We start from the raw sequence: 14,862 nt of genomic DNA, 5'->3' as shown, positions 1-14,862 counted from the left end.
TGAGGACCTTCTGGCTCCAAACAAATGACGCTTGAACCTTCCCAATGCTGGTTTCCAAGAATTACAGACTAGGAGTACTCAGGCACAGATGGCTTCTACCTACACAACTCTGGCTGCAGTGAGCTGGATAAAAGATCCAAGTAAGATCATGCCATGCTGAAAAGTTTGTACTAGAAAGTAGCAGATATTTTGGGAAGAGCTATTAGAACAAAACAGACAGTCAAGCATTTTAAAAACAAAACAAATCTAAAAAGCAAGCTTCCAGTGAGATAATTTCCCCAGTAAATCCATCTAACTTTCCATCCTAACTTCCTAACATACCCCTGTCCTTGCATTTAATAACAATTCCTCTGTGAGTTCACAACCTGCAGCAGCAAGTTTCATAACTGAAGTGCATATCATGTGAAAGAATATTTTCTTGTGCTAGTTTCAAACTTTCTGCCACATAATCAAGTAATTTTATTTTCCATTTTTTGTGCTAATTCATGTCTTATGAGAAACAACAGTACTATAGCTTTATAGTCCCAGCCACCCTTTTCTGCACTTGTGCATAATCTGTGTGATCTTTTAGAGATGAAGCCTTCAGTAGGCAAATATCTTTTTGATGTATAGGTGTGAGCATTTTTAGTTCAATAAAATTACAGTCAAGAAGGAATTTGTCTCTTGGACAGCAAATCCATAACTATAATTGTGAAATACAGTATGGCAGATATTGGTAAGGTCTGGTTGACAGGATGCAACTTAAATTACTCAGTATCCCAAGCCAAGACCTTACTGTGCAGGCTGCTATATAAACACTGGACAAAAATCACTTCTCCAGAGTTTAATAATATAACAAGAGGCAGACACATAAATAAAGATTCATAGAAAGAAGGTGAAGAGAAGATAAATTTGATACCAAAACATGTTCTCTGCTGAAATGAGTGTTTTATGATTTTCTAAACTGGACTTGCTCTTTACCTAGCATTTGAAAGTAACAGTCAGTTTTAAGAAGAAATAAAATCTAGTGACTCAAGGCTAAAACAAACAAGCTTAAAGTTGATGCAATATTAATAATCCAATCAGACATTTGTACCTGGGGGAGGAGCAGAGCTCAAGGTCTTGTGAAACTACAAACAAAGAGAAGAGATAATACAACAAGGATTTTAGGTTTTTTTTAAACAAAATATTGTATTTTACTCCTACTTCTTAAACATAAGGAACTGTATCATCACTTCTCAGGATACATTTAGCTGCCATCTACATTTCACACATGGCAGCACAATCCTCCCCTGCTGTCTATCATTTGTGGCCCTTCACAATTTTCCTCACCTTGCATGGTACCTGACCCTGTGGAGGCTGGCACCAAATCTCCTGTCTCAAGCTGTGCTCAAGAAGGAACTCTACTTACATTACCACCAGTTTCTCCTGCACCTGTATTTTCTACTCAGGCTGACCGTGCTTTCACTGCTCATCTGCAAGCTGTCCCCAGATGGTGAAGCTGCCTGCATTCTCATTTGTCCTAGAGAGACAATTTTTTTGCCCTCATGTTCTGACTGGCTATTATTTTCCAACTATGGAAAAAAACCTTCTTCCACTGCTCTTGCTAACTCTTTCTCCTTTTGTTAGTGAAAGGCACCAATATCAGACAAAACTATAAGCAAAGGGAAAACAACAAAACTTGAGTACATGCCCCAGAGCTGTCCCAAGGCAAATCCTCTTTTCATGCCTTGCAGCCATACCTTGCAAGATGCAGTTTTTTAGTGTAGGAAAGGCTTTTTTTCCCCCCTCTCACACACCTGAACCCTGGCTACCAGTCAGGAACAGTGGAGTCAAAATCTGGAGCCATAAGTTACTCCCATGCCTCCACGTGGCTGAACGCCTGCTGCTGTTTACTCTGTGGTGTAGCTGGCTACTCAGTGCAGGTCAAATGCTGATAACCATTTGCTAATCTGATGCTGTTCAGTATTACCATTAATGGCTTGGATGATGGAATAGGTTGTACACAACTTAAATTGACAAATGAGAATAGCCTGGAAGGTTTCATAGTATGCTGGCAGGTGGGGGCTGGGATTAAAAATTATCTTAATGCACAGAAATAAATAATGTGTAGGTTCAGTGATGCAGAGAGCAGTACTTTTGAACTGCAGCTGTGATAACAGAATTAGCAAATGAGAAATACTTAAGAAATTCTTTGGACTTCTTAGTGATTCAAAAAGAGTTTGTTAAACCACAAAAGGCAAAACTGTGAAAAAGGCAAACTTTATACTGGAAATATTAAGTGGAAACTTTCTACATGGCAGGGAAACCCTCCTTTCCATCCAACATCAGAAAGTATTTGTCTGTTGTATTATGTCCTGGGCACCACTCTTCAAGAAAGATGAAGACCACTTGAAAGGATTTCAGAAGAGAATGGCAATAATGATGAATATTTGATGTCAAAAATATGGTCCATTTAAAGAGAGGAAACAATTATACTTGACCTACGAGATAGTTGTGGGCAAAAACTGATACTTTTCCTTCCAAAGGAAGAATAATAAATGATTTTCCATGAAAAAGAGATAGGAAAAGCATAACCAGTTGAAATTATGTCAAGATATGACAAATATAAAAGCAACAAAACTAAAAACAAAGACATTTCTAGTACCTGTAGAGCACCTGGAAACACTGATGAGAGCTTATAATTTTTCCAGCCTCTGCCTCAATGCAGAGACAACCCCAATGAGTTCTCAAGCCTCCTTTGAGCCCCACCTCCTGCAGCCCCTCATCCATTGCTTATTCCACTGGCACACCTGCTTTGCTTTGAAGGAAGGAGCAAGACAGCTGTTTACATTTACAGTTAGTTACTATTTTTTCCATATCCCAGCATTTGCCATGAAATGGCAATGAAAATGCAGTGTATAACAGTCCAGATGGTGTTCACTTCCTTTCTTTATTCCATTTTCCAATTTTTTGTATTAACTGAGTATAAGATTTGCAATCTGCTATATTAGCAAATGCGTGACTTTTTCTGTCTTAAAAGAAGATAAAAATTGAGATGCTTCTGGTTACTTCTTAGGAATTACAGATCATTTTTGCTAAAGCTCAAGAGAACATGAAATTTAGAACTGGTTATGAAGACAGCAATTCCAAGTGTGGATAAACAGCATCATGCTGCTGGTGGCAGAGATTTACTGTCCTCCAGAGCAGGAAGGGCTCCTCATCTAAAGAGAATCTATGCAGTTCTGGATATTGCAGTATTTTAGTGAAGATGTATTGCCTTTCTTAAATAAAAAAAGGAAAAATTATGAAATTAATGGTGCATTTGTAGTATTATTAGCAAAATACGTACCCAAAATAGTACATTCCCTGGCAAAAAGGGCCTGACCAGCTTACAGTTGGCTGTTGGAGGTGATGAGCAGCAGATGCAGACACATGCTAGGAACACACTTTGCACAGGGAGCATACAAAGTGCTCACTGTGCACACTCTGGTGGGAGAGAAGCCCACAAAGGGCACTTTACCTCAACAAACCCAGAAATCCCCTGAATTTCACTCAGATGAGCAAAAGCACACCTGGCTGAACAGCTCTGTAAGGGATCCAATAGCCACTAGGGCTTGGAGAGAAACTTTTGAAGAGTTTTCCCACAGAAAACTGTTTCATTATATGTTTCATTATGGAGATCTTTAAAGAACAAGATAAAGGAAATTAGTTCCCTTCAGAAACATTTTGAAATCCAGCACCATCTGGGACTTTATTATCACAGCCCAGAGATTGTGCAGAGACCAAAGGAACACCCCAGAGGGCTGATGTGGTCATGATAGTTTTGGGAGATGATCCTTCTCAAATCCTTTCATTCCTTTGCCTGACTACAATAGACTCAAGAAAATCAATCTTATTTTCTTCCTAAAGTACAAGCCACATTATTAAATCTATTTTAAATTTATTAAATCTATTTTTGTTTAAAAAGTTGATTTAGGGAAGCATTTAATTGCTGTTAAACATTCATCTAAATAATGTATTTTTGCATCCAAATTATTATTGTCTCAAAAAGTTCCTGCAATTTGCTCTTCTTGTGGTCTTTCTCAATGACAGAAAAAAATAGCGAATAACAATCTGTAAAGGAAGCACTTTACAAAGTGGCTGATCCAATTATAAGCAGATACAGAACATTTTTTATTAAGGTTCCTTCATCTGGATGTTTTGAGAGAGAACATTCTGTTCCAATCCATGCTCAAATTCAGCAACAAGGATAAGAAAATGACTACATTTCAAGGTATTGATTATGTTCATTACTGTTACAGCTCTTAAACTAAGATTCAAAAATATTTTCCTTTGGTATGGGTTTTTCTAAGATCAGCTTGTAGAGGCTGTGGGGTAGATGAAAACTAAAACCATTTGTTTCAGTTATGGAATCAGACTTGTACAGACCCAAGGAAAAGATAATAAATTTCCCTTTTTAACCCATAAGCTTTTGAGTTTTATCCAGAAACTTACAGTAATGAAAGAATAAAATTCCTTTTCATATCATTCCCTTTTTACCTTATTTCTCAGAGTGCTTATGAAGAACCAGACCTTTAATGAGATGTTACTGTAAAAATGAGATCTTTAGCTTTTTACAGTAGGTTCACAGCAACCTCTGGCTTTAGATCACTGAGATATGTAAAAGCCCCAGCTTTTCCACAGAGGTGCAACTACTCTTTTATATGAATGTGCTTAACACACAGCATGCTCAGAATATCACAATGTATAGTGTGTTCTTGGGCAATGGTGAGCTATTCTGCTAGCATACAACTCCTACAAAACTCTAGACAACTCTTAGAAGCAAATTCACTATTTAAAAAGAGAATGTACAAGTAAAGAGGAATTTTACAACTGCTTTGAGGTATCAGAATTACACAGTTTAATTTCTTAAGTGCCATTTAAATTCTAATTTTAGAAGCGTGCTTTCACTTTGTTTCATGTTAAGGATTGGTGAAAAAGATACAATTGTACTTAATCATACAGAAGAAAGTCTCATCAGGAGATTGCCTCATTCACCTTGTTTCCTGGAGTGCATAATGATGCCCAAACAAAAAGCAAGAGCTGCAAAGAGCTGTGGCTGTTGGTGCTGGGTTCTCTTGCCATTGTTATTTGGCAAATCTGCAGTTGCTTCATCTACTACTAGGAGTTGCTACATCTGCTACTTCATTCTACTGCTTCTACTACTTCAGCTGCCCAACCCCAACTGCTGTGGTGATTCAATATGTGGAAAACATCAGATTCCCTGCTGTGATTTTTGCAGCTTAAACAGGTTAAAGCTGTTTGTTGTTTGCTCTTGACAGGCAACACCTCTTTCTCTGAAAGTGGTCAGGTTCCACAAATTGCTTGAACAAAACCCACAAAACAAGGAAAATACAACTCTGAGGAGTCATGTCTTCCACACCATCACATGAGATTTGAATGAATGGGAAAATATGAGAACCAAGGAAGGGAGGCTGGATATTTTTTTTTTAATCTTCCTTCTCCTAAAGATGAACAATTGCACTACATATTTTTAAGTTTTAAAACTTCAGTTGGAGTAGAAGGGCCTCTCTGGTGGAGTTGTTCTATGTACAAGTGTTGCTTATACAGTGTAACTAGGGAACAGTCACCAACCATCCCCAAATAAAAAATAAAAGGTAATATTTGTTAACAGAAACTTGCCCAAATGTAGAAATATCAGAGAAAGCAGATGTTTGCTTTCCCACTGTCCTGCATAAATCCATTCTGGATTATACTGCACAACATGCCCTTTGGCTAGAAATCCCTCTTGATTACTGTAGCAAGACAAACCTCTTCTATGGATGCGGCCCTCCAAGGTCCAACCAGATGTCCCAGTAGAATCTCACGAATGGTGCTCTGACCAGCCTGGATCAGTGCTACTGCTCCAAAGGTGGCTAAACCAGCCCCCTGGCTTCCTCAGGTGTGAGCTTTTATTGGCCCCCTAATCCTGCTCATGTGCAGTAGGGGCCTGCCCTAATCAGGCACAGGTGGGCTTAACACAAGCTCATGCCCACTACCTGGCAATTAGTGCCACCTGGTTGCCTCATGTCACTACAGATTACTGTAGGTTGGCTATTGTAAAAATGCTTCACTGCTTGTCACTAGAACAGCAGCACATTGTAAGTGAACAGTCAGCTCCTGAGAACAGCAGGTGTCTGCCTGTGGGACGCTTCGCTGCCACATCCCTCTAGACTTCACACTGTGCTTATCCTTCCCTCCTGCTTTTAGTAAACAATTCTTTTGTTAGAATGACAAAGAAACACAGAAATACCTTTGCCTTTATTTTTTTGACTCAAATTCAGCACTGAAAGTTTCTTCCTACCAATCTTCCTTAAATCGGGCCATTAATAGCTATTATACAAATACAATGACGCATTTTAAAAAATTAAATTACACAAAATTGCAGTTCTACAGAACATGATATTGTAATTTCATTTGTTTTAATTCTCTTTTCAAACCATTCTATACACCTTTACTTTACTGCAATGCAGGATTTCAATGCTGTACATCAGAAAAGCACAGACAATCATCTTTTCTGAGATTCTTCAAGTGTATTCTAGGAGTAAGAATCCAGAGCTCGTGGGACAATAGACTGTCCCTGCACTGGGCTGTAGTGCCTTAGTAAAGCAGGCACATGTGATTAATGCAAACTCACTTCAAAATCAATTTTCCAAATTATGGAAGGCAGCTTTTTTAAAAGGAATAGCTCCTCCCTGCTAGTTTCCCATGCGAATGCAGTTGTTCAGCTTGTCATCAGTTAGTTCTACAAATCTGGTTGTTGGCTTATGCAGATGGCTAATCTAGCAGGGGGGGTTGATATTTACCAACCACACACTACAAGAAATACTTCTAATACAACTGACCAGAAGAGCCATGGGAAAGGGCCCATTATCTGTTTCAGATATGGAAAATACTTTCCTAGCAATGAGGACTGTATTGTTTATTCATATCATAGAGACCAAAGTGCCAGGGAGGGGGCAAGAATCACAATCTTCAAGCAGCCAACAAATCATGCCACAGATTAGGTAAGAATAGCCTTGAGATCAGTCCTATAATTCTGCAGAGCTCCAAGCAATTCTTTCTCTTTCCCACCGATGGGTTTCAAGCTCATGCAGCAAGCAACCTCAAAATAATTTTTTTAGTTTGGAACATTGTGTCTGCAGTCTGAAGAAAAACATTCTGAAGAGATAAATGGTGCCCTCCTGGGGAACCAGAGCTTCAGCATCAAAGAGTTTACAAGGAAAAATGGGTTTTATCTGAACAGAAGCACATTGCTAGAACGTACATTTTTTGGACAGCCATATTACCCACAGGCGAGTATCTATTGATTTTACTAAAACAGTAACATGGAGGGAAAGGTGATGCATTCTTACTCCTCAACTTGAGACACCACTCTCCCTGAACTCCATCTATGCCAATAAGTGTTGGCAAAACTCAGGAATGCTGCTGACTGTCTCAAGAATGCCCAGGGGGGGTGTGGAGTCTCCTTCCTTGGAAACATTCAAATCCCACCTGGACACGTTCCTGTGTGACCTCCTGTAGGTGACCCTGCTCTGCCGGGGGGGGTTGGAGAAGATCTTTCAAGGTCCCTTCCAACCCCTAACTTTCTGTGATTCTATGAAGTAATACCAATATGTATTTATTATTATGCAGGACCTTGTGTGTATTGACATGAAATACCATGGTCTAAGCTACAAAATAACACAGCAGCAGAAGGCCTTGGCTATATTCAAGCTACTTCATAAGTGAATGTTTAAATTTTTTTGTTCTGATTAGTACTTAATCTAAAACCAAAATAAACAAACAAACCAGTTTTTTTTCAAATTCTTTTCCCTCCCAAGTTATAGCCTATAGCTTCTAAACAAAAAGCAACACCTTTTATTTTATAATAGTAATAATTCTGTCTATTTTTAGGTTATTTTTGATGCTGTCTCCTGTCCTTCCATGAAAGAACCTGCAGTATGGACAGCAGGTGAGAAGAAGAATTAAGTCTGGCACTAGTTTATGGCTATACCACATACAGGACTGTAAGAATAGTGAATTTTATGGGCTTTGGAGTGGAGAAAACATGAGGAGGAGAAGCAAGTGAACAGTTAAAAAGGCACAGAAATAGGAAATACTTTAAGTATCTGTTTCACAGTAGGATGTGTTATGTTGTACTTGCTTTATTTAGAATTTTAAGAAACCCATTAGTCTTCTCCAATAAACATTCTTAAGAATATTAATTCTGTTTTCTTAAAGTGATGGATTACATATATTGATTTTGTTTAACACTGGAACCCAGCAGGGTTTTTTTTCTTGTTAGACAAAACCAACTGCTTAAGATGACAGATGTTTATTTTCTTCTATTACAGCTGCTGTAGGCAGCCAGCTTGGATTGTTTTGTGGTGCCAGTGTGATTACAGTCATAGAACTGCTGGAGTATAATTTTATTAACTTTTGTTGGATGTGCATCTTTCTTCTGTTGAAAGCTCCTGAAATCCCTCAATGGAACAATCCATCCCAGAACCATCCAACAGACAAGGATAAAAAGAAGGGAATGTAAGAATGTTAGTGGCTCATGGAAGCACAAAACTAATTGTTTCTGCATTTTCCCTTCCTTATTTAAAATACAAAGGAGACAGTAACACTCAGCATTCTTCCTGTCCCTGCACTTCTTATTCTTCCTGTTTCTTCTGTTGCCTAAAAATATTTAATTGTGCTGCATTGCTTTGAAGAGTGACCTTTGGAAAGTCTCAGGGTTTTTTTTATCTCATGTAAAGGATAGTTTAATCTTTACCTAGAATTCTCACTTGAAAGAATCAACAATTTTTAAAAATAGCATAGATAATGATACTGACATGCAATGCAATTTAACATTTCTGACCCAGTTTTTATCTTCTATGGTTTGAGGGAGGAGAAATAGGAGAAATAAATTAGCACACATGAGTTCTTAACAACCATAAAGTGGAGCATTGCTCTGCTGAAAAAGCAGGTTTCTTATTAACAATGAGGTCTTTGCTAGCAGGTTACCCCTGTTGCATGTTCCAGTGAAGGAACATGATTTGCCTATCACAATTAGGATTGTCCCTAATAGAAATAACTTCTACAGTGTATTATCTGCTTGCCTGAAACTCAAAAAAATAAAAGTCCTGCCAACTCCTAGAGAACCATAGGGCATCTGAGTAGATGTCAAGTGGGCAAACATAGATGAAGTTCAGTATTTGATGTCATGAAAGATATTAAGGATTATTGTGGCTTCAGTGCTGAATGAGGCTTTCTGAAGTTTTATTCCTTTAAAAGTGTTCAGAAAAGCTTCTGTGATTTCCCACATCTGTGTGGACCTACATAGCAGTAGTGGTTCAGGGTCATATGTTCTTAAAAAAGACTTTGGTGATTAAATAATCTTCAAAGATGTGCAATAGTGTAGGGTAAATGGACACTCTCCCACCAACACGCACACACTGACGCCCATAGCACAAGCAGTGTGCACTCCTGGAGGGTGTTGTATTCTTTTTATGCACAAGAACTTAGTAAATAGCAAAATGATTTTAAATTTTGAGAGTTAATAGGATATAATTTTACTTTATACACTGAAGTTGTATCATGTATCTTTCTCCAGATTAAGTGTCCAAACACAGTGGTGAACAAATCCTGTCTGTCAGTCAGAGCTCCTGACGCATTTGGAGGAACCAAACAGAGCCTGGATGGACACCCCTTAGGAGAAGCAGACCCTGAACAGTCTTGTAAAAGATGCATACAAGACTAATTTTAAGACTGCATGATGAAGGATTATTCCTGATTTGAACCACTGGCTTTTGTTCAATTAACTGTACATAACAGCAATAGATACCTCTTTATATGAAAACTTAGTTGTCTAAAGTTTAGCCTAGCACCATATAGACTTTGCTAATCAAAACATTTTTACATTACAAAGTTCAGAAGTCTACAACATTTTACCTTCTGAACTGCTGCTCCTCAGGCCCTGCAACCCCCAAAACAGCCCAGGATCTCTCTGTGCTCTCAAGTGGTGTCCATGCTAAGCCTGACACTCCAGGTGAGCAATCAGTTACAGCCATGCTCTTCCATAGCTGCTGCTTAAATTCAGCAACTAATAATAAACTGGTTTCTACATAGAAAGTAGTAAGTGTACTTACTAAGCAGCCAGGTCCTTAAGGTTACATGTAAAGGAATGAAAATGCTACCATTTTGCAATCAATGGCAGCAGCTTCCCTTCAGCATAACTCCTAGGATAAGCAATTTGGAAAACACAGGAAATATTTCTTTCATCCAAAAAAGAGATACCTTGATTTTACTCCTCATTAACTGCAGGCTTTAGACATCTTAACCCAAAGATTCTTGCTCTTTCTTTTTCATTGGTAATTTCTGCCAGGATTTTCCCAGCCTCACTAGTACCAAGGAAAGACATGATTAAGATGGTGGCTGTATGAAAAGGTCTATTTAATATCCCTGTCTGAGGTGTGTGTTGGCCAGTGCAGAGGAAGAATGGAAAGAACATAACAAAAATTTGGCAATATTTCTCTAAATATTTCCCCCAATCTCAAATGGTTTGTAGCTGTGAAATTCTTGAGCCAGAAGAAATTATGGTTTTGAAAGTAGGAATTAGCTATTACCTGGTTTCTGAATAAAAAGAAAAATAGGGAAAAGATTAAACGTAGTGATCTAGCATACCTTGTGGTTTAGAGATCAAAGTGTTTTGTAGCTATCTATCACAGTAATATTTTTTCCTTGCTTGTGCTAATAATGGCTAAATAAAATAAGCACTGTAAACATAAAACAAAAGAAAAATGGTATTGGATTTGCTGTGCCAGAAGTCTGAGTGACATGAAGCACAGAACATGCTGCAGAATCAGAAAAAAAAACAAAACAAAACAAAACCAAAAAAACCCAGCCAGTTTTCTGAAAGGGAAAGTTAAACTAAGCAAAAATGCACATATAGGACTAAAATGACTTTTGATTACTACACAGACTTCTGACAAGGACAGCTAAAATCCCTGCTTGGTTACAGACTGTCCTAACATATGTGGCAGAAGAAGCTCTGAAGAAAGCACAGAGACTGGTGGTTTGCCCAAGGTCAGATAGATGACAGACTCTTGGGTTTTTCTTCAGCACTGACTCGTGCTGACATTGTATAAAGCAATTCATTTGCCAGAAGAGCTAAATACAGCAAGTGTGCTGGGCAGCAGAGCAGAAGTTATGGTGCTTTTGTATTTTGATGTATGACTACTGTTCTACTAAGGAGACAGAATTTTAAAAAGTTTTAAGAATATACTTAGATCTACTGGATAGGTAAGAATACGTACCTATATGGGCAGCAGAAGCAAGGTGTTTTAATAGTTTGATCAGATCTCCCAATTTAGCACTATTTTGCTGCTTATTTGTTTGCTTTTCCTTTTCACAAGCGCACATCCATTCTTCAAGTACAGCAATCAGGAAGCTCATACCATAAGGTAATTTGATTCCAAAATATTAATCCTGACAGTGAAGTTAGTGACATGATGAAGAAAGCCCCCTTGGGCTACTTCCAAATCCTTGTCTGATGTGCACAAAGATGTGACTTAGAATTTTGTGCCTAGAAACACATGAGCCTGAAGATGACACCCTCCAGCTGGCCCAATGTAATTAAATGTTTCACAACAAAAAATAAAAAAGGGACATTTTTAAATGCATGCTGTAGAAGTTACTATAGTTTATTTAACACTGGGGAGAATATCATGTTGTTGCATACAACATTTTGGAGGAAGGCAATGGACTGTGTGGATAGTGACCTGTGCTTGGTTGCTCTGGATTTTATGTCCTTAGAGAACTGTTGTGTTCTCTCACACCCAGCAGATCAGAGTATCAAAATAGCTCCTGCCACAAGGAAGACAACATTATAATGTAAGACAGACAGACATCCTGCCATGACAGAACAGGGTGGGACTTGGAGTTTGTTAAAAAATTAATCACATCTTTTGACAAGTTTTTTTCAGCTGATTCTTTTTGTCTTTTATCTATGTCACAAGACGACTGTTGCAATATACATGGCAGACAGTCCTAAATGAGTGGCAACAAAATATGGCTTTATGCAAGGAGAAGCTGCAGCTTTGGCCAGAGAGGTCAGGGCTGCTACTTACATAGTTGCCAAAGGAGAATGAACACAAAACGTCCTGGACAGAAGTACTTCTATCAGACAATTCCACAGGAGACCAATTCATTGCAGTCTCTCACCAGCAGGTGCCCCACTTACCTCAGGTTTGTCGAGCAGAGTAGATTCCCCAGCATCAGTTACAGAATTACTCTGTATAAATTGAGTCATTATTTCCTTCTGATTAATGGTGCATAAGCTGAGCTGAGCTGAGGAAACATTTCAAAGGAGCTACTGCCAAACGTGATTTTAGTTAGCCTGAACTAAGTGGCAGCATCTTTGCTGCACAAAGTTAGTTTGATTTCTGAGGAAGAAAACCCAGCCAGACAAAACAGATATCCCCATTCAGCAACAAAATAAGCTGATAAAGGATATCTTAAGGAGCTTATAAAAACCATCTTTTTGCTTAATATAGTGTTGGTTAAAGTAAGATAAGACTCTCCCAAATCCTCACTAATACCTTGAGCTGAAACTATTCAGAGGGGGAAGGAATTTCGCTGTACAATCATCCAAGTTTGATGGTAGTTAGGATAGACAGAGGATAGTTAGTCTGTTCTCTAGCCCTAATACAACTGTTTGCACTGTGTCTGGCTTTGGTTCCAGTAAAACTCCAGGAAAGTTTTTCTCACCCAGATAGTGCCCCATGGCAGCCTCTTGGTTTCCCACAGCTCCTTGCCAGTTCAGCACTGCCCTGGGCTTGCTCTGCAGTTTTGAAGTCCAAGGCTGACCAGATGATTCTAAAAATCCAAGACCAAGATCAACCATAATGGTTCACTTAATGTCCAAGTACACTGTATTTTCATAGAATTGTCTGGGTTGGAAGGGACCTCTGAGATCATCAAGTCCAACCCTTGATCCACTACTGCTGCAGTTCCCAGCCCATGGCACTGAGTGCCACATCCAGTCTCTTTTTAAATATCTCCAGGGATGGAGAATCCACTACTTCCCTGGGCAGCCCATTCCAGTGTTTGATCACTCTCTCCGTAAAGAAATTCTTTCTAATGTCCAACCTAAACCTCCCCTGGCACAACTTAAGACCGTGCCCTCTTGCCTTGCTGAGGGTTGCCTGGGAAAAGAGAAACCTCCCCCTGGCTCCAACCTCCTTTCAGGGAGTTGTAGAGAGTGATGAGGTCTCCCCTGAGCCTCCTCTTCTCCAGGCTGAACACCCCCAGCTCCCTCAGCCCTTCCTCATAGGACTTGTGCTGGATCCCTTCACAGCCTCCTTGCTCTTCTCTGGACCCGCTCCAGGACCTCAATCTCCTTCCTGAACTGAGGGGCCCAGAACTGGACACAGTACTCGAGGTGTGGCCTCACCAGCGCTGAGTACAGGGGCAGAATCCCTTCCCTGGACCTGCTGGCCACGCTGTTCCTGATACAGGCCAGGATGCCATTGGCCTTCTTGGCCACCTGGGCACACTGCTGGCTCACGTTCAGCTTCCTGTCACTCCAGACTCCCAGGTCCCTTTCTGTCTGGCTGCTCTCAGCCACTCTGTGCCCAGCCTGGAGCTCCCCATGGGGTTGTTGTGGCCAAAGTGCAGGACCCGGCACTTGGCCGTGTTGAACCTCATCCCGTTGGAATCAGCCCAACTCTCCAGGCTGTCCAGGTCCCTCTGCAGAGCCCTCCTGCCTTCCAGCTGATCGACACTTTCCCCCAGCTTAGTGTCATCTGCAGACTTGCTGATGATGGACTCAATCCCCTCACCTAAATCATCAATAAAGATATTAAACAGAACTGGGCCCAACACTGATCCCTGGGGGACACCACTAGTGACCGGCCGCCATTTTGATGCAGCACTGTTCAGCACCACTCTCTGGGCCTGGCCCTCCAGCCAGTTCCTAACCCAGCACAGATGCCCCTGTCCAAGCTGTGGGCTGACAGCTTTTTCAGGAGAATGCTGTGGGAGATGGTGTCAAAGGCCTTGCTGAAGCCCAGGCAGACTCCGTACCCAACCTTCCCCTCATCCACCAGGCAGGTCACCCGATCATAAAAGGAGATCAGGTTGGTCAGACAGGACCTGCCCTTCCTAAACCCGTGCTGGCTGGGTCTGATCCCCTGTCCATCCTGCAGGTGCTGTGTGATTACACTGAGGATGATCTGTTCCATAACCCTGCCAGGCACTGAGGTCAGGCTGACGGGCCTGGAGTTTTCTGAGTTCTCCTTCCAGCCCTTTTTGTGGATTGGCGTGACATTCGCCATTTTACAAGTGTACATCCCTTATTATGCCATACCCATTAGTACATCCAGTTACTGGAACTATAGAGAGTGAAACACAGTCTCAGGCTGACAGCTGGTTTGCTTATTGAAGTCCACTTCCAGAAAATATTGCCAAGCCCATACTGTAGGAATTACTTACTGCAATGCTGAAACATGACTGGGTTATAGATTACAAGCTGTGTATGACTGGGATGCTGCTGTAGATCTAGGGCTAGCATTGCATCTCATTGGTGCTGCTTGTGACTGGTCCTGTTCACTCTCTTGCTCTGTTAGTCCTTAATCTACCAGTACGAGGTCTCCCCTGCTGAGTGCTCACTGAAAGCAAAGCCATCACCAGAGGAAGGGTAGCTTCTCTGGAAGAGAAAAACCCTGAAATGGCCCTTCCCACTACACACAATTGATGTACAAACAGGGGCTCCCTACACACATCTTATCTCAGGACAGGGATGCTCATCATGATTGTTTTTTAAAGTTCTTTTGTGATCAAGAGTGCTTTTACAAACTGCAGGAGGGAGACAGAGATATCTACAGTTGTAGC

General features: G+C 40.4%; 1 protein-coding gene and 2 long non-coding RNA genes across 4 annotated transcripts in view; 2 read left to right on the top strand and 1 right to left on the bottom strand.

The window, feature by feature from the left end:
• The window catches only part of LOC139795860 (uncharacterized), a 34,957-nt gene that overhangs the window by 4,147 nt on the left and 15,948 nt on the right, over positions 1 to 14,862 (top strand). The window lies entirely within an intron of this gene.
• ASIC5 (acid sensing ion channel subunit family member 5) lies at positions 4,807 to 8,536 on the top strand. Its single transcript, XM_071743022.1, is given in 7 exon segments — positions 4,807 to 4,814; positions 4,966 to 5,105; positions 5,283 to 5,311; positions 6,938 to 7,146; positions 7,148 to 7,295; positions 7,618 to 7,727; positions 8,314 to 8,536. Coding segments are annotated over 7 exon segments (867 nt in total).
• On the bottom strand, positions 11,297 to 12,407 carry LOC139796336 (uncharacterized). Its single transcript, XR_011725956.1, has 3 exons — positions 12,212 to 12,407; positions 11,751 to 11,835; positions 11,297 to 11,396 (listed from the first exon to the last, which is right to left on the bottom strand). It is a non-coding gene; the product is annotated as an uncharacterized lncRNA (long non-coding RNA).

This window comes from Heliangelus exortis, chromosome 4 (genome assembly GCF_036169615.1).
Source record: "Heliangelus exortis chromosome 4, bHelExo1.hap1, whole genome shotgun sequence".
In the NCBI taxonomy this organism is placed as follows: domain Eukaryota; kingdom Metazoa; phylum Chordata; class Aves; order Apodiformes; family Trochilidae; genus Heliangelus; species Heliangelus exortis.
The sequence above is the reverse complement of the archived record's forward strand: the minus strand, read 5'-3'. Positions and strand labels throughout refer to the sequence as shown.